The 25,727-nt window shown below is 37.6% G+C and overlaps 3 protein-coding genes across 3 annotated transcripts in view; 2 read left to right on the forward strand and 1 right to left on the reverse strand.

Annotated features, from left to right (window-relative positions):
- The window catches only part of UBE2N (ubiquitin conjugating enzyme E2 N), a 41,973-nt gene extending 35,974 nt beyond the window's left edge, over positions 1 to 5,999 (reverse strand). The window contains exon 1 of the mRNA XM_070947996.1: positions 5,575 to 5,999. Coding sequence (XP_070804097.1) covers positions 5,575 to 5,628 — 54 coding nt within the window. The 5' untranslated portion in view covers positions 5,629 to 5,999. The remainder of the gene's footprint in view (positions 1 to 5,574) is intronic.
- A 372-nt stretch (positions 6,000 to 6,371) lies between these two features.
- Positions 6,372 to 10,437, forward strand: SOCS2 (suppressor of cytokine signaling 2). Its single transcript, XM_070947994.1, has 2 exons — positions 6,372 to 7,425; positions 9,167 to 10,437. Exons 1-2 carry the CDS (start codon positions 7,293 to 7,295, stop codon positions 9,622 to 9,624), a joined length of 591 nt encoding a protein of 196 aa, XP_070804095.1. The 5' UTR covers positions 6,372 to 7,292; the 3' UTR covers positions 9,625 to 10,437.
- A 9,678-nt stretch (positions 10,438 to 20,115) lies between these two features.
- CRADD (CASP2 and RIPK1 domain containing adaptor with death domain) overlaps positions 20,116 to 25,727 on the forward strand; it is a 31,370-nt gene continuing 25,758 nt past the window's right edge. Inside the window, exons 1-2 of the mRNA XM_070947184.1 lie at positions 20,116 to 20,262; positions 22,979 to 23,277. Coding sequence (XP_070803285.1) covers positions 22,980 to 23,277 — 298 coding nt within the window. The 5' untranslated portion in view covers positions 20,116 to 20,262; position 22,979. The remainder of the gene's footprint in view (positions 20,263 to 22,978; positions 23,278 to 25,727) is intronic.

Below are 25,727 nucleotides of genomic sequence, written 5' to 3' on the forward strand. Positions count from 1 at the left end.
TTGTTCATATTTAGCATTATTTCCAGATATTAATGAAGATGATATTTAAGATCCACACCATTTGCACAACTGTTAGCCAAAGTTTCTTTCAACTTCATAACAAAATATGTAAATTAAATTTCTAGTATCACTCCAAGAATTCTCATAATTTACAGATAGTCTTTCTCTTCCTGAAGTAATTTTAATTGGACCTGCAAGTACCAATCACCTGTGTGAGAAAACTGATGCGAATCTCAACCCTCATTTTGAGAAAACCTTAAATCTGGCAATTAGTAGTCATGTTAATTATGGGTATGACTAGCAAAATAATGTCATCCCACATTTTCTTTTTAGAAGGCATCGAACCAACTTCAACAAACACTTCATAAACTGTTCCAGCACCCATGCTTCCTTCATCTCAGCAGTTAAAGAATTTAGTGATAACACAGATGTTGTTTGTAGATAGTCCTAGCTTAAATTCCATGCACTGTTGTTTAACAGGATTTAGATAAGGTATTTGGAATATATTCATTAAATTATAAAATGGACTTATGATCAAAGTAGGAAATATAAAATGCATATTTGCTTTCAACATTCATATTTGTTTAAAAAAGTAAATAACAGCTGTTAGAATAACAACTGAATAAGAGACAAAAGTTTAATATTTTTCTCCCCTGCTTCAGTACTGGTAACAATTATTCATCTGGAGTTTTATTTTAAAAAATGAAGAGTGGATTCCCCTGACTGTGTTTCCTTCCACTCCTGCCAATGTCACCTGCTGGCAGGAAAACATCTATCAACCACTCTCTTTAATATGATAGGATGGAGCTAGATTGCAAAATCTGAACTGAATCAGGCTTATAGTAAAATACGGCTTTTCTGGCAGGACTGGGGCCGTTGAGCTCGCTCTTGTGATCTGGCGAGATCCGTCCATGAATAGTGTGAATGAGTTTTTAATGTTTTTAATGTTTTTTAATTTTTCAATGTCTTTTTATAATGATTTTTTAAATGTATTGTGAGCAGCCCTGAGTCTTCGGAGAGGGGCGGCATATAAATTTAATTAATAATTAAATTAAATTAAATTAAATTATATGTATATAAAATTGTTGATTACATATTTAACATAATGCTCATTAAAGCTTGTAGATACCACTTAGTTAGGAAAATTCAAGTAAATAGAGGAATTGCTATTATTTCAGAACTGAATGCAAAGAATTTGATGTCAGTGATATTAACTCATATCATGGAACAGAAGGTCTTTATTGTGTTGAAGAGTCTAAGTTTATAACAATACAGGAAGACAAAAGATCAAATTCAGAAGATTTGAGAAAGACATTAAAATTGTAACACTGCACAAAACTGGATCACATTTACAGACCTGACACAATCTCAGTATATCAAAGCATCAAGAACTGGATTTTCCAGTAGTTATTTATGTTGGAGTAACACTGCTTTTCTCTATCTTTAAACACTTGTGAAGGAGAAAACATAACACAATTTCTATTGCCATTATGTCCTTTAAATATTGCTTAACCCTATAATTGGTTTAATGTAATTTTGTGGCAAAATGATCCATCCCACATTAAGATACATTATAATTCTATAATTAAATACGAGGAATAGCAACTCTTAAAACTTTGAGTAAAATATGGCTTGCCATCTTAAAATAATCCTTTGGAATCCTTTTGTAACACTACAGTAAGATTGGCTCTGTAATTGACTTAATATGGCCAAGGTGTTGGCTGGTGACTGAGGCATTTTGACATACCGGTATTATCTGGGATTCCTTTTATTTCCTGATGTCCTCTGCCACTTGTGGGTTGGATTTTTGTCCTTCCTGGCTCGTGTACGTGGCCAAAAGGGAGATAATTACCTGGATCCAAGTGTCAACCCTGAAGTGATCATGGCTGAGGCCATCTTGGAGGCTACTGATCTGTTTCCAATATTCCCTTTTTAGAAATGATAGAGGTAGGGAACCAAGAATGAAGCACCCTAGAGGAAATGGATTTTATGAAGTATTTCCGTCATGTTTCAGGCTCAGATGGGACAGAGAGGCACTAGGCACTCTAGATTACCTTTGTCAGGATCTGGACTTCTCACTAGCCTTCAAGTATAAATTTGACCTAGACAGGGAGGAAGATCAGAGCTTTGAAGTTCTTGCTATATCTTATCCTCAGACTATTGTCACTACCCATTTTGACTACCATAATGTGCTGTATTTAAGGACCACTCAAAAACTGCAAATAATCCAGCATGCAACAGCCTGTGTGCTCGCTAATTTCTGGCATTGGGATTGGGAGCACATGATAGCTGTACACTGGCTTCCAGTAACTCAGGAATTAAATGCTCCCGGTTAGGTCTGGTTTTCCCGAACTGGTAGTAAAAAAAGAAAAAAAAAGTTCCAACGATCAGCTGAGCAATGCACAATCATCGGAACTTTTTTTTTACTCTAGCATTTTTTTACTACTGGTTCTTCAGAACTGGTAGTTAAAAATAGTTTAAAAAGTAAAAAAAGAAGCTCCGAAGATTGCGCGTCGCTCAGCTAATCATTGGAACTTTTTTTTTTTTTTTTTTTTACTTTTTAGGCATTTTTTTACTACCGGTTCTCTGGAACCAGTAGTAAAAATGCTTTTAAAAAGTAAAAAAAAAGGCTCTGACAATCACAGGTGTGCCATGCGATCATCAGAGCTTTTTTTTAACCTTTTAAAAGTATTTTTAACAACTTATTTGCCCAAATAGGTTGTAAAAAAATGCTTTAAAAAAGTAAAAAAAAAAGGTGGCCACACCCACCCAGTCACATTAACCTCCCACCACCAAGCCATGCCCACAGAACCGGTAGTAACAAATTTTACATTTCACCACTGCAGTAACTGTCCAGATACAATTTAAAGTGCTGCTTTTAATCTATAAAGTCCTCTATGGTTTAGCACCAGGTTACTTTCAGAATTACATTCTCTAATTAGAATTGGCCCAATAAAAAGAATGGGGTGGGTGGGTGTAGAAATAACTTGTGTTCCCTTTTAGATGAGGGTGACTAAAGCCAGGAAGGGAGTGCTGCTTCTCAGTGGCATTTTTGGCTCTTTGAAGTTTTCCAGCTGAAATTAAGATTAGTTCCCACCATTATTCCTTCTGCAGTTTAAAACAGAACTGTTTTGTAGAGCATTTCTTACTGATACCATTTATTTTACAGTTTTTCCACTGTGTTTTATTTTAATTAGGGCATTTTTATTTTATGTGTTTATAAAATCTGTGAATGAGAGCCTGTTTGGTGTAGCGATTAAGGCATCAAGCTATAAACCATGAACCTTTAGTCGCGCCTAAAACTTGATTTAGAGTTGCCTGCAATTGTGAGTACGTGCTGTCACATACCTATGGTGTGAAGGGGTTCATGAATAGCTGCAGGATGCAGATGGATTGATGCACACATCTCCCAAATTCCAACTGCGAATTGTGCATGCGGATTGATTCAACTTTGTTTTGTGCTTTGCTATTTGAGCGACCTCCTAACTAGAACAAACATTCACAAACTATAAATGCAACAGCTATGCAATTATCTCCAAATGACACATACAGTGACAAAGAAATCTAATCCAGGTTTTAGGCACAAAGCCAGGTGAATCACTATGGACCACTCACTTTCTCTCAGCTCTAGGAAGAAAGCAATGGCAAACCACTTCTGAAAACTTTGCAAAGAAAACTGAAGGAAGTTGTCCAGGCAGTCTCTGAAAATCGGGCACAACTGAATGGAAGAAAGTTATCTTTCAAGCATTTGAAGTCATTAACTGGACTGCAACTGGTTGTAAGCGTAATAAATAATAAACATCTGCAACAGCTAGCTGAAAATATTTATTTCAACAGAGTCAAAGAAAGGATTCTAAGAAATAAATATGTAAAAGCAAACATAAACCTGCATCCTAAATATTTACTAAGATGTTCACATGTACAAAAACTCAATAAGGACAATTTAATCTTACCAAATATTACTAATTTTTTCAGCCTAAAGCAGGAATAATTAAAAGTGAAACAATTTCACACCAGAGAGTTTAAATACAATCACTTCTAACAGGCATATAGAAATTAAAATTCAGAACCAATTCTCAGAATAGTTCAAAGAATTACTGGGAAATATTTTAAAAGTACAGTTTATTTATTTAGAAAATATGCAGCTTGCCCTCTTAGTAACCATTCTTATATCAAAGTTAAAAATAAAATATAAATGTAATTGAAAACATTAGTAAAATTATTGAAAACAAAAAGATAAATATAGCAGCCAGTAAAACCAAATGTTTACCACAAAAAGTGTATCTAAATAAACAAGTATTTGATGTTCATTTAAAAGAGCCACAGACCCGGATCTGGTAAGCCTCAATTGACAATTGCCTCCAAGAACCATGAATTCATGACAACCACACAACTGTTGATGTGTGCCAGATCATAAAAACTAGTATGTTTACACAAGGTGAGATTCCTGTAAGTATCTGCAGTGCAACTTATAAAGGTCCTTAAATGTTCAATACTAATCATACCCTATAATCAGCCCTACTGAAGATTGTGATTTTTCTTTAAACAAGGCAGAGAATTACTGTATAAAAATAAGAACTTTGAATTTTTGCCCCCAAACAAAATGTTATATAGTGCAATTTCCATATGATTAGCGGTACATGCTTCTTATAGGTCTAAATCCAAAAATCATACTAATGCTAATTAAAGCCATTGTGGACATCAGTTTGTTACCGTAGTCTAAGACAAAAAGATTAATGTATAATAATGAGCTAAAATAAGTTATGTGTAAATGTATAGATATGCCCTAGCCCTGGTATTGCCAATATGAAATCAGTGTGCTTATGTACTGTACCCACCAGGCTTCTCTGCCCCATCAGATTTTTTTTATATTTAGAAAAAAAAACTTCATTTTTAAAAAAGAATTGTCTTTTTAAACATGCCTCTGGTTCTAAATGGCAACAGAAGCATTCTTAGAAAATGATGGGTCAGTGAAAGCATATCCAACTACTAACAAAAAACCCAAACTTTCAGGTGCTCTGTTTCCAACCATTTTAGCTTAGCCTATTACACAAACTAACTCATGTGGTCAATTTATCTTTCAGTATGTCATACAAACCCATAACTGAATGAACCATTATCCGGTTAACCATGGCTAAGAGTATTCTGTAAATACTCTTTTCCTATGTTTAGAGTAGAGGATCGTTATTGTTTCCTATAATGCCCTTAAATCATTTTCAGAACAAAATAGTTTTGGTCAAAAATATTAGTCAACATAACATTAATCAATCTTGGTCATCATCACCTAAGCCTATTGTTTTGAATTATATAGTTGATCCATTGTGTTTATGAGGATTTACTTGTATCGAGTAATCCAACACATAGGAGGCATTTAAAATGCTGCCCATTTCAATCCCTTAGCATAATAACAATATGCATTAACCCCATTCCTTTTCCTGTGGTCAAGAATACCCAGGATCTCCAGTCAGCATCACATTCAAATCCTGAAAAAGCCCATTGCACAGCTACACCTCAGCCTAAATGTGGGATTACTGGAAACATTCATGGACACGTTAAATTTTCGGTTCAACCAACCTTCAAGGTTATTTCAGGCCTAATGTTTTGCTTAGAAGCAATGCTTGGCCACATGCTAATTGTAGGTGGTTCGGAAGCGGCTGAGGATGTAGGCAGTAAACCGCTCCCAGGGACTGACGGTAGGGCAGCAAGAGCCTGGTCCGCCCTTCGCGGAGAGGTCCCCTTGCCCTTCTTGTGCCCACCCCAGAAGCGGCACACGCCCTTCTCACGTTCTCTATCCCGGAGGAATAAACTTCACAGATCCCGAGCGACCCTTCCTCAGCAGCCCCGTAAAGCAGCAAGAGCCGTCCGTGCACCTAGCAGCGTCACTCCCTAAAGAAGCTCGGCGGAGGCTGTTTTCCATGTTTTCCGGCGACGAAGACGCCCGGCTAGGACGACAGACGCTTGTTTGTGCCCACGGCTCGGCTCTCCCGCCCCCCCCCCCCCACCGCACCCGGCGAAGAAAGAGGTGGGGAGTGGGGGGGGTGGGGGGAAGGCAGTGGGGAAGGGAAGGAAGGAGCGGCTGCAACACGGCAGCTCCATTTCAAGCGGAGGCGCGGGAGCCGGCGGTCACGTGACGCGATTCCTGGAAAGTTCTTGGAAAGCGGCCTTTGCATTTTTAATCGTTCCGCGAGTAAAAACGCAAAGCAAAATAAAAAAAACGGCCGAACACCGGGCGAGGCTGCCTCGAGACCGCTTGCAATGTGTCCGGCGGTGGGGGGGGGCAAGGGGGTATAAAGGAGGGGGGGGCGCTCCACATTACTGTAAGCACGAGAAACCTGCCTCTTTCTCCCCCTCCCACCCCCGCACCGAGCAGTAGCTCGCTCAGCCTATCTTGAAATGGCACCGGAGGAAAGACGGGGGCAACGCTCGCCTCGCCATTACTAATCCCAGTCATGACATGCAACCACGTCACCCCACTTTTCTGAGTTGTTTCGGTATCGGCGCGCACCAGGCAGCAAATCTCGCCCGCCGGCCGCGGCTCCTTGCTCTTGTTTACTTGGCGTCCACGCGTCACATGAATATTTCCTGCCCGGGGTTGTAGGAGAAGCTCTTGTAGAGCATAACCTGAGCTGGCCGGCCCGGCGGACACTTGCCCGGCCTCTCGCAGCTGATGCCGCTGGGGTCTTTCTCTTTTTCTCTCTCCTTTGGAAACAAAAGCAGGGCTGGTCGCCGTGGCGAGCCTCCCAACGGTCTCTCCGTTTAAAAAGCGCCGCGCTAAAGAGACCAGCATCCCGCCCTTCTGGGTTTTTGTCGCGTTTGCTGGCGAGGCCGAAGGTAAGAGTTTGGCTGAGTGCACACGACTCTTCGCCCCGGGCTGCCCACCGATTATTTCCTAGACAGCAGCCAGACTCTGTGTGCAAAGGAAAGGAGGAGAAAGGCGTGCACCTTGGAAGCAGCCGATAAGCCATCCTCGAAATCCCCGGCCAGGTGGGGCGCTTTCCCGGCGGGTGCCATTGCCCCTCGTGTGCAATGGGGAAGTCAGGACAATAGGAAGGAGGCAGAGAAAACGCCCCTCGCCCACCCCAGCAACAAACGGATCGCCTTTCCGAGGGATGCTCCGTAAGTGAAGATTCGGAGCGGCGGATTTCGACGGACCTCTCGACGGGCCCTGGTTCTCCTGCAGAGGTGCAGGTCCCTGCGGGCGGCGGTCAGATGGGCTGGGACAGCCGCCGGGAGCTCTGGTAAGAGCCCGGCGCTCCTTGCTTTCCTCCTCACGCCGTGGTCTCTGCCCCCAAATGACCCTGCGCTCGGCCGAATCCTCGGATGGCACCGACAGGGCTGGGCCCCAGTGGGAAGCTGGAGGAGCTTCGGCGGAACCTGCTGAAGGGGAGCGTCTGGACTCTGCCATGAGGGAGTTGAGATGCGCGGGTAAGGCAAGCGTGGGGAACGGTTAACGGGGGAGTGGGCACCCGGGGTTAGATTGAGCCGTGGGGGGATAACTTGTCCCACTCCCTGCATTCAGGGTTCGTAGGAACTGGAGAGATTCTGTTGTGTAGCATCCCCAGCGCTGATAGGGTTGTGAGGTGAAAAAAAGTCTCCCGCCATTAAGCCCGTGAGAGGTGGAGCCCCCAAAACCGGCGCCCAGCAGAATCTATAAGTGGAGGACAAGGCTGCAGACACGACTCGAAAGGATCACGCTTCGAAAGTGGAAAAATGACGGGTCGAACCCAAAGTATTCCGCAAACCTAATGTGTTTACCTCCGTGGGAACCTCTGCAGATTAGCTAGGTACTTTTCTACAGGTTGTTCCATGATGCAAGTTTTAAGTCCCTCGTTCCTTTCTTGCGTTTGGAAACTGCTGAGGCTTTTCAACTTTTCTGTAATAGTCATTCCGAGTTAAAGTAACTCTCGGGAAGCAGGCAGAGAATCCTCTCTGATGGAATACAATAATAGCTTAAGATTTTGGGAATAAGAAGGAAGAAACAAGTCCTGCTGTTTCTCAGACCTGTATGTTGGAGCACTGTGCTGCAACTTCAGTTCATCTTGGATTTCCACATTTCAGATTAGCCAACACAATTAGATGTTCATTATCAGATACATTGTATAATCCTGAACTTGTTCTCCCACTAGTAGTAGCACCTCAGAATTAAGAGACTAGTAAAATGCTGGGCAGAACTAAGAGTAAATCTAGAGTTACATAAGACTTATAGGAAAACATCTCTGTGTTAATAAAAACAGGTCAATTTGTTTTGAATAGTGAGCACAAATTTTAATAAGAATTCTTTGTAAAATCTTTTTGCTGAATTCACCCTAGACTTTTTATTATTTTAATTTTTATATTACACTTTTTAAAAGAGATGTCACTATTTCACTACAGTTTTCCTATTTGGTCTTGTGTTTAGTTCTGAGAATAAATTGGATACACTGCAAAAGTTATTATTTTTAGCTATTACTACTGTGTTATGGACAGCAAAAAATGATTCCAATCCTGCCAGGAGATCCTAGTTGTATTTTAATGCATGTGGGGACAACCATCTTGGACAGGCTACTTCAGTTATTACATGAAAGGTTTTTTCTCTCTTATTTTTTAGTTAAAAGAAAGTGTTGATTTTAGGTTCTTTGGGATCTAAAATTTGCCTTGTTCTAATATTTCACATATCTGCACTGTATTTGATGACTGCAATGTTATAGGGTTGGGTTTGTTTGTTTGTTTAGCAGAGCTGTTAATAAAAATCAATTGAAAAATGGGCAATCTTAAATCCTGTTGATACTGTATTCGTACTACACTTTTGCAATACAACTCTAAGTATGTTGGTTCAGACATCAACCCTATGAAGTGTAATGGTATTTATTCTTAAATAAATATGTCAGATTCTGTTTGCAAGGTATCTTTTCTGGCCTTGTGGGGCTCGTATTCATGTTTCACAAAGCAGAAAGTAAAAATGAGAAACTGCATTAGTTATTCAAGGACACCTAGGAAGTAGTATTAGAATATACTACTAGGAAGTAGTATTAGAATATTAACGGATTTGAATCATTGGGGTTTCATGCATTGATTATGTTGATTTTTTATCAAAATTCTCCAGTGCAGATAGTCCTTTGTTTCCAGTGGTATTCTGTCTAAAAATATGCTGAAGATTCTTATCTAATTTTGCTTTCTCTTCTATTAGGATGGTATTGGGGAAGCATGAATGTTGCAGAAGCAAAGGAAAGATTACAAGATACATCTGAAGGGACTTTCTTGGTCAGAGACAGCTCTCACTCAGAGTATTTACTTACCATTTCAGTTAAAACCTCAGTAGGTCCTACCAACTTACGAATAGAATTTCAAGGTGGTAAATTCCGTCTGGATTCTATTATCTGCATCCGATCAAGGCTCCAGCAATTTGACAGTGTGGTTCATCTAATTGAATATTATGTCCTTATGTGCAAGGACAGAAGAATGGTCTCCGAAATACCTTCCAATGGAACAGTCCATCTTTATTTGAATAAACCTCTCTATCATTCAACACTGTCTCTACAGCATCAGTGTAGAGTAGCAATAAACAGATACACAAGTAAAATCCAGGAACTTCCATTACCAACAAGATTGAAGGAATTCTTAAAGGAATATCGATATCGGGTATAAGCATATACTCAGCCTCATTTTAAGAAAACAGGTCCTGAATACAATTTGTGAGAAATCAAAATCTTCAGCTGTGTGAATGTATTGTGTGGGTCACTGTGAAAATGGTATGTTATTGTGTATGTTTGTAGATTTTAGTAGAGGACTTGGATTTAGCTTTCCACTGTTAAAACTTTGGTGCTCAGTAAACTCCCTGATGCGATTAGAATTACAAGCTGAAGGGAAATGTGTTTCAGTGGGAACAAGTGCCTACAAGAGAATGGTTCACTGCTCTTTGATACCTATGCACTCACTTTTTTCTTAAAATAAATGAGGCAGTTCTATAAGGTTCTCTTACAGAAAGCCATCTTATAAAATATTACTACATCCCAATCCAAATGATGCGGCTGCCCTTCAAAATAACTTCTGAATAATGTGGACCAGTCAGTGATACCATGGGTACCTTAAAATAATCTATGGTCCTCCTTCTGAGAGCATATTGCATTCATTAGTATTTTGAAAGATTGAGAAATATTTGCCAATTCCCAGTGACCATTTACAGTTGAATGCTCCCCTCATATCAGAAGGGCTAAGGGGAGGATAGACATCTGGATTTCAGCAGCAAATGACTAACAACTCTGCAATTAGGTCACTGTAAACTTTTTATGAAGTTACAAAGGGAACACATTTTCGGCAATAAATTTCCAGCTAGCATAAAAGACTGGCTGGTGAGATTCACTGTCTAAGATTAGATCAGTCTAACGCTCCTGATTATGTATTTTGCACATTCTTAATTATAATTTACATATTAATAAATAGAAAGCTTTTATTTCCTAATATTATAGCATTCGAGTGTTTTCTTATTAAAACTTATCTAGCAGTTCTTCCTGATTATGAATACATTAAACTTTTTTTTAGGAGGAGGGGTGCCTTCAAGTCCATGTGACTCTTTGCAACTACCTAGTCAAGTCCTGAAGTTTTCTTGGCAAAGTTTTTGGGAAATGGTTTGCCATTGCCTTCTTTTTAAGGCTGAGAGAAAAAGAGAGAGACTGACCGAAGATCACCAGTTGGCTTCTTGCCTAAGATGGAACTAGAACTGATTTCTAGCCTGATGCCTTAACCACTACATCATCTGGTGCTCTTACAAAAGCTATAGAGCAAATTTATCCATTTTTATTCAGAATGTAAGTTTAGCATTATAGCAAAGTTCTATTTGAACAGTCAAAATGGGATTAAATTTCTAGGTAAAATATAGCATTCAAACACACATGAAATCTGAACTCTCTGGGGAGCTACAGCAGTCTCATTCATACACTTAGCTCCCAAAGCTACACAAGCCCCACCCAAGCCTTCAGTATAGACTCTACAAAGCCTCCCGAAATGGTAATCATGGGAGTAACCATGTCAGGCCAGAAAAATGGGGAGGGGGGGGGTTGAGATGGGTGGAATCAATCATTCCTAATTTAAGGCAAGGTAATCTTATTCCAAAGTAGGACTGAAAAAGCAAAGGTAATATTATTCCTCTTCTAGAGACTCAGTGAATATAGTACATTGGGGAAATGTACCACTATTTGTGTTAGCACAGACTTTTTCTAGATCCGTAACATCAGTAACAGGCCTACCTTGAATGAAGTTTTATAAATACTTAGACTGCAGTCTTGCAGTTGTTTCCATCCAAAACAATAGCAAATATGACTAACTTCTACAATGTAGAATTTTATTAGTGTTCTTATTTCCTTGAAATGAAAGTAATTTTGCCTTTTAAAAAAACTATTCAAGCCTGTAACTGTCTGATTTCAGACTGTACTCAGTAAATCAAATTGTAGTGCCCTTATGCTCATAATGAGTTTCTGTGTTCAAATGGAGTTTTCAGAATTATACAAGCAATATTTGTCTATGTCATTTCCAGAAGAGAAAAATTATGGCACCAAATGTATTCATACTGTCATTTTAGCAGTTAAGTTTGATAAATTTAGTGATAGGTAATAAAGTAGCTCTAAAATTCTTCTAGGACATATTGCTTCAACACTTTTTTAATACTGTTCAAACTAATAGCCTCAACTACATTTTATGCTTAATCCCATATAATTACGCATCGTGCAAAAAAGGACTTCATTTATTCTGTCCTGAAGGACTTGAATTTTAATAATATGACTAAGAAAGAAAAATATCCACTTTCTTTACTTTTTAAATACTACTACATAAGTTCTCAACAGTTGGTGGATGCAATCATAGAAACTTTTTGAAGTTTACTTTTAAAGTTGGTCTTTATTCTGTTTATTCAAATAAGGGGGGGAAAATCCATCTGGGGATGCAAAGAGCCAGGTGCACATTAGGAGCTAAATTTAGGCAGAGATACACTGATATTCATGTCTAGAAACTGAGGCCATGCTCACATGATTACTTGCAAAACTATCTTGTGTACATTTGTTGCTGTGGGAACAAGAAGAAATGGAGGTATACAACATTATTGATGAAATGTTTCTTTTACATCCACTTTATTCTCATTGCTGTTTTGTATATTCAGAATAAATATGCTAAAATTATTCCACATGTTGCTGCACATTATATTTTCCGTGTAAGTGGCTGAGGTTGGAGGATTAAGATGTCATTACAATGAATGTGGGACCAATTTTTCACCCCTTTTTCTCTCACAAAGACTTAAAGAATCCAAATAAAATAAATTAGTCCATTTTGAGAGTGAGAGAGAGGCAGAAGTTGAGAGATAAAATAAGCCTCTATAGCACATGTCATCTCTGGACCACCCATAAAACATTTTGATTTGGTTCAGTGAACTGCAGTGGAATTCTGGGAACAGCAAATGGGATGCTGGCATATTGCAAGTGGCCTCAGATTGTCCATTGATATAGCAATGTATATTTCATTATTGCAAAGTCTCTTGTTCCTAATCTTTTGAACTGCATGTTGAATTAGAAGTAGAAGAATATATCACCTCGTATTCTTCCTTGATTTCTACAATGCTAGGATGAAATATTTTCTAGTCTTATTTTTGTAGTAGTGACTCAAAGGTACTGTAATAACTCCAGCACATGGGGCTGACTATCATGCCATGCTAATCAAGTGATTGCTTTTGGTGTACTATAATGTGTAGCCCTGCTCAATATGTAGATTAGACTGTTATGTCTGATTAAATAGTGTTTTAAAATATTTGTATTTGTATGAATTAAGATTATTTCCATATTAGCTTGGTGTCGTACTAGCTTATGTTGAAAACTAATTTTATTTTGCTACCATTGAGAGAGTCTGTTGAAAGGTGTTGGATAAGTTAGATGTCTTTCTAAAGAGACAATAGGTTCATTTTATTGTCACCTTTGGCCTGAAATTATGAATGGAAGTCAATTGCAATTTAAACTTAGCTCTAAGAGAATATGTAGTGTGCATAGTTTTTGCAAATTACGCACCAACAAATTCAGCTTATGTTATAATCTAAAAAATACAGGAACTCAGAAAACATGCTTAATATTGTAATTCTTTCATCAAATCAGAAGCATCTGAAACATTAAAGATGATCACCATTCAATATTTGGTATTCCCAATAGTTAAACTATCTTTTGATAATAGATTAGTTACAGTAGAACTTTTCCTCCAATTTGAGGGAACAACTCTAAACATGTACAGATGAAGCAAATATAATTCAGTGTCATAAAATATATTCCCATACAATGTATATAAAATCAATCTATAAATGCCTTCATGTATTACACTAAAATATGATTTTGTTTAATTATGGTTATTATGATTAAAAAAATATAATTTACCTTGTGACTCAGTGTGATATTGAATTCAGTCTATATTATTTAAATTCTATTAAAGATATTCAGTAAATATCCATTATTATTATTTATTCTGTAACTACATTAAAAGTGTTCTGAAAATTATTATATTTCAGTGCAGGAAGCAATATATCTTATTGTTCAATCAATTTTTACATATTTCAGGTTATGCATAAATATTATTTCAATTGCTGTACTTGTGAAAAATGGTTTTAGCCTGATCTGTTATATAAAGTACCATATTAAAACACTTGGATACAAAGTTGAGAGATATAATTTATTCTTAGTAATTTAGCAATGAAACAGCAGTTTGCTACCAAGTCTAATTTTGGTTCTTTCTTCTCTAGAGAATAAAAATGTACTCTTACTCATTTTATTGTAACCAAAACGTACATTAAGTACTTTCATATTGGTAGGCCCTAAAGTTCTTTTCAGATGCATACATCTTAATTAATTTATTTAAGAAATATATAAGGCCAGAAATGTACATGTTTTGAAATATAGCTATACTGTATATGGTTTTTAATTACAGATTACTTATGCTGACATTTACATAATACATATTTCTATTCTGTATGTATGATTATTTATTTAAAATATTTATATAGTCTCACCTATCTAACATTGAACTGTGTGCAGCTTTTCTGTATTTTATATGGAAAACTGCATCTAAAGAGACAGATTTCAGTAGTACTTCTATCTACAAGAGTTGTTTTCACTAAAGTAAAGTAATAAAATGCAGTCCAGGTGGCAGCAAATGTATCAGTATTCAACAGAAGATAAGCATACTCAGGGAATGTAGCACACGACTTTTGACACAGGCAAACCCTCTCTGAGTTAATATAGGAAATGGCATTTGGTCATACTATGAGCCCTGCTGTTTGTTAAATGCCAGTTTCAAAAGTCCTCTTAGTATCTCACTGCTTCTATTGAGACATTCAGCTGAGGTTTGAAGTGTCGCGTTTAAGTGAGATTGAAAATGGCTTTGTGTTGTACAACATTGCCATGAAATCTGTATGTCTCTTATGACTACTCTGCTTTTAGTTCATTGCTTTAGGAGGTTTGTTTCTAAAAAGAATGGGAGAGAGGTACAACCCTAACATTTAGCCAAACATGACTAATTCCCCTTCACTTCCCATCCCAAGAAAACCAAGCAGGGTCATCATTCATTAATTCGTGGACAGAAGCTATCAAAAATTCCCAGGGCTGTAGGCTATACAATTTTTAAAAGGTGGCAATGTTAAAAGGTGATGATAAATCACTTCCATATTGCTGCCAAGAAAACAGCATGGGCGTGTAGGGACTGGGAGATGGGTTTAGTCTGAGGAAATCTTATGGAGAACAAAGTATTTTGTATCTATGAGCTTTACATTGATTAGAAAAAAATAGACTCCTGATTTTATACTACCAGTTGGATCAGATTTAGCTGTCGTTGAGAGCAAGCAGTAGCTGCACATGTTCATTTACATTAAAAAAGGGCTTTTAGCCAATTTGGTAGAATTATCACAAGATAGGCTGACTATTTGAAGTTCTTCAGTATTTTCTTTCCTCTTGTAATTGGGGAGGTGGTTAGAATATTTTTAGAGCACAGTCTTAATATTTATTTGAAAATAAATCCCTGAAGCTTGTCAACCTTACCAGCAAAATTCATCCATTGTCGAAGCTATCATATCTTTTGGCTTAGTGTGTTGGAATAGCCACCAACCATTGTAGTGCATTCATCAAATCATAGTCAAATGTGCAATGCACATGTGTAGCCATTATATAATAACTTTTAATAATATTCAAAATAATCACTGAAAGATTAGATTTGGGTATGTCTGCTAATGCTGTACTTTAAAGAACCATTTAACCAAAATAAACTACAAAACTATTAACTCCTTACTGTACGGGGCTCTCCATATTCAATCTTTGCACCCCTCTCTGCCTTGTGGAAAGGTGCAATGTACTTTGTCTCCACAGCAGTGCAAAAGGAATTGCTACAGAGACATTTCTGCAGCAATAACCCTTCAGATTTGGAAGGGGTTCCCCTTAAGTAGAATTCTCACTTTACTACACTCCTTTGTTTCTTGCCTTCTCCCTTTTCTGCTGATTTTCAGGCTTTTTGACATCCTGATATCATCTCCCATTTATTTTAAAATGAGCAAGGAGAAAACTTTCAAGCCACCTACTTAGTGAATCAACACTATTACAGCATTCTTTAAGGGATTATTTGCAAACAGATCATTATTTTTCAAATAGGAAGTTTAACTGTACAGTGAAGTATTGTTGATTCTTAACATACTGAACTGTACAGTTCTGTACAAGGCTGCCTTTGAAGATCACTGGGAAACTACAGCTGGTACAGAATGTGCAGGCAAGCTGCTGAGGGGTATTTATATTATTTACAGAATTTCCCAATCAATTAAAACAAACAAACAAACAAACAAAAACAGTAAGAGCTAATTAGAACCCAGAGCATGTGCTGCTTTTATTGCCTTAGAAAATAAAAGATGGGAGGGGATCAAATATATCTATTGTGGAAGCATGTTCCAAATCATAGAGCCTACTAGACAGGAAGCCTGGTATCTCATACATATTCCAGTATTCTTTGTGGGAGGGAGGGATGCTTAATAGACTATCTTAACATGTTCATAGCAGAATGACAGATTTAACTTTGGAAAGACAGAGCCTTATGCATTTTGATGCTGCACCATTTATAACTATATAGGTCTTAACTAGCATACTAATGTATTCCTGGAAGCCTATAAGTGCCCAGTGCAGCAATCTTAACAATAGGTTCATTCTGAAATGGTGAGCTTGTGTATCAGCATTCTGGCTGCCACAATTAGGACTAGTTGCAGGGTCCAAGTCATCTCTAGCATAGCTCCACATGTGTACTGTAGTAGTCTAGGTCCAGCCATATACTGGTAGTCCTTGACTTACAACAGTTCATTTAGTGACTGTTGAAAGTTACAACAGCACTGGAAAAAAGTGACTTGTGATCATTTTTCACACTTACGACCATTGCAGCATCTCCATGGTCACGTGATTTACATTTGGATGCTTGACAACTGACAATTATGACGGATGCAGTGTCCCAGGGTCAGGTGATTAACCTCTTGCAATCTTCTGACCAGGAAAGTCAATGGGGAACCCAGATTCATTTAACAACCGTGTTATTAATTTAACAACTGCAGTCATTCACTTAACAAATGTGGTGAGAAAGGTCATAAAATGGGTCAAAACTCACAACAAATTTCTCGCTTAACAACATAAATTTTGGGCTCAATTGTGGCTGTAAGGTAAGGACTACCTGTAGTGATCAAATCTTGAGGGCATTTTGGTCTAAGTAGGCTCATACCTGATTCCACTAGCCATGGCCTCTACCGTGTTTTTCCGAAAAAAAGACCCTGTCTTATATTTTTTTGAACCCTGAAATAAGCACTTGGCCTTATTGCCATGCACTCAAAAGCCCAATTGGGCTTATTATCAGGGGATGTCTTATTTTGGGGGAAACAGGGTACCTATTGTTTAAACAGGAACTACAAGTCCAGAAGGATTCCCAATTTGCAAGCTAAATCTTTTGAGGAAGCATGATATTATCCAGAGAAATTACCAATGTGAATGTATTGCCCAGATGCTTCTTAATTACTAGGAACTCGATAATTTAATTTTTGGGATTTACTTTAATCTTCTATCATCTCATACAGCCTCTAGATCAGTGATGGCTAACCTTTTTTTCCTCGGGTGCAAAAAACACATGCAACCGTGCTATCACGCGCATGTGCCCATACCCATAATGCAATGCCCCTGCATGCAATGTCCCCCTGCGCATGCGCGTGCAACCCCCTGTGCTGCCTGCCCCTGTGCAGGCGCGCGCCTCCGTTGCACTCCCCCACCCCCTTGCACTGGCGCGCACGACCCCCCTACGCCCCACTTTGGGCCTAGCAGGCTTTTCTGAAGCCTCCGGAGGCTGGAAATGTCCCATTTCCGGACTTCCGGTAGGCCTGTTTTTTGCCCTTCCCAGACTCCAGGGACTCCAGAAGCTTTCCCAGAGCCTCCAGGAGGGCGAAAACGGTCTCCCCTGGCAGAAACGGCCCATTTCTGGACTTCTGGTAGGCTCATTTTTCACCCTCCCAGAACCTCCATGCAAGCCCTGTACTTACTTGGCATCCAAAATGGGCTGTGTGGAGATTCCTGGGAGAGGCGGGGCAGTATGGGCATGTGTGTACGTCTCCCACTTGTGCGGCAGAGACCTGAAAATCAGCTGACCGGCGGGAGTCAGAAATGGCTCTGTGTCCCACCTGTTCGCCATCACGGCTGTAGATACTGATTCAGGTTTCCACAGAATTTCTAGCTTGGATTGAGATGGCAATGTTTAACTGAATGTCGCTTGCATACTGATACCTCACTCCAACAGAAGGGTGACTTCTCCAAGCAGTTTCATATAGATGTTAAACAGCAAAGAACTTGCTATTAACTTGAGTGCTGCCCTCCTAGAATTATTGTCAGGAATTGGCTGCTTAAGCAGGAGTGATTCCACTCACTATAGAACAGTGCCTCAAACTCCAACTTGGCAGAAAGTCCAGAAGATACCACATTCAATGATTCTGAATACTGTCAAGAAATCTAACGGAACCAAGGGGGCACATTTCAAGTTGCTACCCAGGATTGACAATCATGCAGGGAATGTAGGAACAACCTCACCCTGCATTCTATCTCTGACTTTAAGAAATAGTCATTGTAATCAATCAAATCAGAAAAAAACATGCCTACTAACTAAAAAAACCCACATCAAATACCCTCTGGAACGTCTGGATCCAATGAATTATAGGGATGGAAAATTCTAGAGACTGTCACCCATGGAGAGGTCCAGGACATCCATGGTTTATAGTGCAAAAATGAAATGATTTTACCAAGCCAAAGGAAAGTTGTCACCATCTTCTATCTTCAGAAAATGTCTCATCCCCTCTGAAGAAACAAGTAGTGTGGCATGTACCTATCTAGGTGCATGGGATCACAATTACTTGCAACAAACCCATAGTGGCCGTGGAGGTCATTTACTCATAAAACGTATTGCAGTTCCATCCTCCAAGGCATGGGGATTGAAGTCCTGGATACTCTTAACAGCATCCAGGAGTTTCTATAACAATACTGCTATACCACCAGCAACCTTACCTTGTTTCTGTAGAACAGTTCCATGCAAAGACATTCATACACAGTTACCTCTGAAGCAATTTTCATCACTGCTGGAGTCTCATGCATGGCCATGGCAATCCATTTTCTTTGGCCTTGCCATCTCTGCTGCAGTACTTGAAATGGTTATATATTCACTTGGGCTACCTTCCAGTTACTGCTCAGTCGTATCTCAGGTGTGCATGCTCATCTACTACCAAACCACAGACTGATGCAATCTTATTGCTCACTGACATGGCTTTATTAACAGAAACCAGAAAGTCAAAGTGCCTAACTAATTGGCCACCTATACCCAGGGTTGGGTCAAATTCTTGATGAATGTATCTTTTCTTTTATGTACACTGAGAGCATATGCACCAAGACAAATTCCTTGTGTGTCCAATCACACTTGGCCAATAAAAAATTCTGTTCTATTCTATTCTATTCTATTCTATTCTATTCTATTCTATTCTATTCTATTCTATTCTATTCTATTCTATTCTAAATGGCTTAGAAATAGGGTTTATAACTATGGGTATCCAACCTTTTGGCTTGCCTGGGCCACATTGAGTGAATATGAACTATCTTGGGTCACATATAAAATATATAATATAGTTAATGTATATAAATAACAAGCTTCCTTTATTTTTTATGAACTTATGGGCTGCATGCAGTCCATGGGCTGCAGGTTAGACATGCCTGGTCTATACCAATAATGATGTTAATTTCTTGTTTTAAGAACCTGGCCAAAACATGATCCATTCTATTTTCATAACCTTTCTAACACAAAGTTGAATTTGATCTCTTAAATAATATTTCTAAAGTTTCAGTTTTGAGTTACAAATACAATACTTCTCACAGTCCATTATAGCAATTGTAGAAGAAAACATAATTTAGTGATAAACAGTGTATGTGTTTTGGCCACACCTTAGTAATGACCACTGGATTGATTCTTCTTGAATTGTCATATTGGTGCTGCCTAACTTCACAGAGAACCACAAGATGGCAACAAAGATGCAAGATCACTTTACTGCCATCTAGTTGTCATCCTGATTGTTGCAGCACAACAATATATACAATATATCTTCTGAATTTTTAGATTTATTCATATATTAATGTTGATTTAACAATATAGTGTATTTCATCAGTAAATACCAAAAAGTTAAATTGCAACTCATTTCAGATATATCATATGGTAATTGTACAGAATTTCAGCACCATAGATTCTTGGTCCAATTTGAAGAAAGATAAAAATATTTTCTAGCTTCTCCGAGGTTCACGCAATTACAATTCGTAGCGTAGTTCCACGGAATTCTGGGAATTGTAGTTTCTATATATTCTGATCCAAGCTTTTACCATGTTCTTGGTCGTAATATGGTTTTGAAATAAAAGCTCCTGTTCCTTTTCAACTTTTACGAGTAACCCACGCATCTAATCACAAGAAACAACGTTTCCAAATTTAGATTGCTTCGCTTTTCCCTCCAAGCTTGTAAGCGAAAGGGAAAATGGCGGCAAAAGGATGCAAGAACTTCCGACTGGTATCGTCTCGCAAGTTTGGTTCAAGCGCCCGCCTATATCGAGATCTGTCGCTTGTAAGAAATGCGGGAAAGGAGCACTTCCTGTTTCGCGATTTTCTCTCCAGGAAAAATGGTGCAGGGGGAGTAGTTCAGAATTACGCCTGGAGTTGTAAATAACATTTTCGCTTCATTTTGTAAGTACTTTAAAAGAACAGCTTTTTTGTTCTTTTTACTGTGCTGATTGTTGTGCCAACGGAGAGTTTTCAGAGCAGTCCGGTTTATTTTCTCAGGATTTATATAAACCTGCAGTACAACTTCATTTCTCTGCAGTTTTTCTTTCTGCGACAACGTTCTGCTGTTTTTACTTTTTTAAAAAAAAAAATGTTATTGAATTACATTTTGCAAGTAATGGCTTTTAATTGTGAGTTGACTGTTATTGCTGCATGCATAATTTTAAAGAGAGAAGAATAGCAATGTCTGAAAGCTGCTTAAATGATATCATAATAAAATGATTTGAGCGTGGCTGGTTTTTAAATTGGGTTCTGGATACAGTGGTCTAAAAATATACTTAAGGCAAAATAAAGAAACCTGGAATTCTTCTCACTTCGTTAATAGAAGGTGTGTGAGGAAAATCCCTTATGTTATCCTGGAGTCCATGAAAAAAGATAAATCATGATTTATTTATTCTATTTGCATGGCTTCCCATCTCATCTAAGTGACTCTGTGTAGCTCACAACAGGTAAAAACAACCCAATACAAACAAATTAAAAATCAATATACATACATATTTAAAAACAAAAAATGTTACAAGAAATGTAAACATGTTGAACTTACATGATTACCCAGACCATTTAAAAAGCTTAATGCTTCTATTTTTCTCCGATTGCTATTTCTTTTGTAATGCTTTGTACTGCTTGCTGTGTTTCTAATTGTAATTCTAAGGCCCCCTTAGAGCGTCTATTTATTTTTATCTTACAATTCAAGGTTTTGTTTGGGTAGTTTTCCTAAAATGGCTCACGTCAATCTATGGAAAAGCAAAGCTCAGTTGGATGGTATATTGCACAATAACACTGACAGTTTTGAGAAAATCAGGATTAACTTCAGGGGTCCCAGTCAAAAATATGTCAGCCTTTCTTAGAAGACACTGGGGTGCTTCTTCTAAGGCACTTCAGACACAGCTAGACAGAATTTTAAAGGCTGTTGCTACAATAATATAGTCATTGACATATTGAGGTTTCTGCCAATGAAGGACATTGAACAGAATCTAGGTTCTGCTAAAGATCTAGGTGAACTGAGGAGCACATGGGGATATATTGTCTTTCAGATTCCCCAATCCCAAACCTTTTAGGGCAGGCATGTCTAATCCACGACCTTGGACAACTAGTAATTCAGTCCCTCAAGATTTTATTAAAAATGTATTTTAAAAGGATGTTTGCTATTTATATACATTAACTATATTATATATTTTATGTGCTGTCCAAGACCATTTATTTTCATTCACTGTAGCCTAGGCAAGCCAAAAGGTTGGACACATCTGGTTTGTGGATTTAAAAACACAGCTGGAAACAAATTAGAAGATGAAGCTTGTTCAGCTAGTTCCAGTCAAAATAGTGCTGTATTTTAAATCAGCTGAATTTCTAGCTGTTTTTTAAAGAAAATCATGTTCAGAAATATTGAAGCGGTTGCAATACAGGTTAAGTGAGAAGAGCATTAGATAATAATTGGATTTGTGCACTGTTTTTGGAGCAAATGAGCACATTTTGAATCTGTGTATATTAAGGGTCCTCTCACAAATAATTGTGATGGGCATGGTCAGACCAATCAGATATGGCTGCTTCCCATCAATCCTGTAGTTCAGTGTTTCTTAACCTCAGCAACTTTAAGATGTGTACATTTCAACTCCCAGAATTCCTCAGACAGCCATACTCTTAAAAAGTTCTCTATTTACCTTTACCTCTATTTAGCTTTGTCTTTTTTTTAAATACCCACTGGGGAAGTAGATAAACACACTTCCAAATAAAGAACTGGATTGCAGTTGACTGTTCTTCATTTTTTAAAAATGCAAAAATTAAAAAATTGGGAATCTTATGTGTGACCCTAAACACCCGTAGAATACATGTTTGAAGTGGATGCTTTGTTTTGCAGCACAATCGTTTTACATTTTTTATATATTATATATAAATCATATATATATATATATATATATATATAATATTTTTATATATTAAAGTATATTATATTAACCTAACTGTTAAGCTTTCGATTGTTTAATTTATTTGCTGAGTAAACTATAATTAAGTAGGCTTATACAACATTCTGTTATAGAACCAAACCACATGATTTTTGTAATTTGTAAACCTAGTCACTTTCCTTTGTTTTAGGAAAGAGTATAGTGTTGTACGTATGTTTAAAACTAACTTAAACTGAAGAAATCATCTTAAAACATGCCAGCTTAAAATGATAAACCATAATCAATGATGTCTTTATATTTTAGATTTGTCCTACTCTTTACAACAGATATCATGGTCATGAAATATTAAATAAAACAGTCATCTGGGTCTTTTGCAATATGCCCTTCACACACACACACACACACACACACACACACACACACACACACACACTCACGCACACAACCTGCAGGTCAAAAAACATCCAAGCTAGTTGACACCCATTAATGCTAGAAGTTCTAGTCTCCAAAAATATGGCTACGAATGTCACATTTTCTATAGGAACATGGAACTGTTCCATTATGAAAAATCTTAGCCAAGCCTGTATTTTTTTTCTCCGCTAATGCCTCATCATAATCACCTTTATAAAAATAATTAGCCATATTTTACAAATGCGTATTGATAGGATTCCAAAGTGGTATCTTCAAAGTTGACCACTCACATATTTTTTCTTTCTCAGGATGGATGCCAGAGACAAGCAGGTTCTGCGCTCCTTGCGCCTGGAGCTGTGTGCAGACCTGTTGGTTGAGGGTCTTATCATTCAATATCTTTATCAAGAAGAAATTCTAACAGACAATCATGTGCAAGAAATAAGGGCCCAAGTTACTAACCAACGGAAAACGTTGGTACTTCTTGATATCCTTCCAACAAGAGGGCCTAAGGCATTTGAAGCCTTTCTAGAATCCTTACAAGAGTTTCCATGGGTGAGAGAAAAACTTGAATCAAAGCGCAATGAAGTTATGCTAATGACTTCTGTAGGTAAGATTTGTTTAAGTAATTAGTAGTTTGAGAACCTAGAAAATGTAGAATGTAGAATTTACTATAAAAAAATTACATTAGAATTAATACCAGGCTAATTTTTTAAAAACGTTCACAAGTAGCAACAGTGCTGATTTAATATCTGGGGTCTTACCCCAAAACATGTTCAAGGTCTGCAATGAAGATTGTTCCTGGTAAAATATTCTTACGATCCAACATTGCCATGTTAGCTGTACCTGTCAATAACTATTTAAAGAAACCACATCATTTGTACACTCATATGGTAGTTGCATGATCCCAGGAATATATGTGCGTTGAGTTAGAGAGATGATAAAGAAATGGTAACATTGCCACTTTAATTCAAACATGCACTTTCTTGGGATCATACAGATGGCATATGAACCTATTAAAAAGCATAATTTATTTAAGGATCTAGTGACAGGTACAGTGATTATAGCCACACCAAATATGAAGCTTCTTTCCTGCTTTGGATGCAAATAGTTTGAATATTTCTAATATGTACTAGTTTGATCCATATTAATTATATATCTTTCAGTGATGGTCCTGAAAAGAGTTTTATGGTCATTTATTTTATTTCTGCTTTTCAAATATTTTCATCTTGAGTGTACATAGTTTGAGTGAAGAATTCCAGGAGCCGTGAATCTAGTTTACTTACATGTCGTTCAGCAGAACAGACCACCACCTTGGAATTCTATTGAATGGACTGCATCTTATTTGTAGAGTTGTGGGGGTTAAAATGAGTTGGTGAGACGTGGTATCTGTCTTTGTTGACATTTGTACAGGTTCTTGATCATGAACATCTCAAGTGGTGCCAAGTTCCATCTTCTGAGTGAAAAGCATAACGAATTATTAGGAGATTCTGGATCAGTAAAGACAGGAATCGGAGGCTTTGAATTAATAATCTCATTTCATCCTCCATGAAATGTTAGTGGTGGTGTTTCTTCTGCCATTATAGTGATGTACAAGTAAAATTATTAATACAGTGCTTTTTAAAACAATATTTTTATTAGAATTTTACAACACAATAAAAGTATAAACATGAAAAGAAAAAAAGGAAATAAGAAAAAAGTAAGAAATCAAATGAAAAAAAGAAAGGAAGCTCAGAATTTTTACTTCCGCTGTTCTTTCTATCCAGTAATTGCCATCTATTTCCCTGCTCTATTAATCCTTTTAATCTCCAAATTCCTCAGTCATCAGTTCTATCTTTTCTTCTTTTAGTTCCATCGTTTCTTTTTTCAGCAAAAAGTCCATGTAAGGCTTCTAGTCTTTTAAAATAGTATTTTTCCCCTAACCAAATTAGTTACTTTTGCCATTTTTGCCATTATAAAATTAAGTCAATTTTATAATTCAACCTTCTTCTATGATTATTTCATTATTCTTCAGTTCTGTATGTAGAATAATCTTGCTGCTGTTAGCATATGCAATTTCCTGTATTTCTTTTTAGTTCAGCACTCATAAAATCCAATAATAATTCTGAATTTATTGTAATATTAATTTGCAGTACCTTTTTTTTAATCATAATGTGAATTTGCACCCAAAATTTCTTTGCTTTTTCACAAGTCCACCTTGCATGGTAAAAAGTCTCCTCTTCCTTTTCATATTTCCAACACTGATTTGATACTCTTTTATACATTTCTGACTGTTTAGTCAGTGTCATGTACCATTGGCATATCATTTATATTAATGTTAATTTAACATCAGTTTCCCACTGATATTTTCTCCAATATATTCATATTGTCAACCAAAGTTTACAGCCTCCAATATTTTAATAAAGTGCTGACTAGATATACTAATTGCATTTTGTTCATTCTTGTGTGGTTTGGCATTATTGTTGGTCATCTATCTTGATGATTTTTGTATATGGTTAGGAGATAACAGCATTCCTTGATTTCTTTATTTGGTGATGCAGATTCTGCATATCCATTCTCATATTCTTCAATCTTTTTTATACCAGGGACCAGTTTCCGGGAAACTTTTTCCACAAACTGGTGGGGAGGGGCGATTTTGTGTACTACCTGGATTCCAGGAATGCGCAATTGAAGCTTTGCTGACTTCGTCTGGTTCCTAATAGGCTGCGGATCAGTCTGCAGTCCATAATTTGAGGCCGCCTACTGTAGGACAGAAGGTTTAACTTGGAATCCATAGAGATTTCCAGGGGTTTGTTTCCATAATTGGTTTCTAACATCTATAGTCCATGTACATTTTGTTTTAGATAGGTTTTTCTGAGAATGGGTCTGTAGATTTCAATAAAGTCTCAAAGCACAAAAAGGTTAAAGAGCTCTACTGTAGAGAATGATTCTCCATGTTTGACAGAAGTAATTGCTGGTGCAAGGTATGGTGCAAAACTGCAGGGTAAAAGAACAGGGATACCCTCGTGAATTTTAGGAGAGAGTATCAAGAAATATGTATGAGGTGCTCAATAGAGACAG

The sequence above is a fragment of the Pituophis catenifer genome, unplaced genomic scaffold (genome assembly GCF_029215685.1).
Source record: "Pituophis catenifer annectens isolate HBS135680 unplaced genomic scaffold, rPitCat1.0.hap2 SCAF_7, whole genome shotgun sequence".
Classification (NCBI taxonomy): Eukaryota; Metazoa; Chordata; class Lepidosauria; order Squamata; family Colubridae; genus Pituophis; species Pituophis catenifer.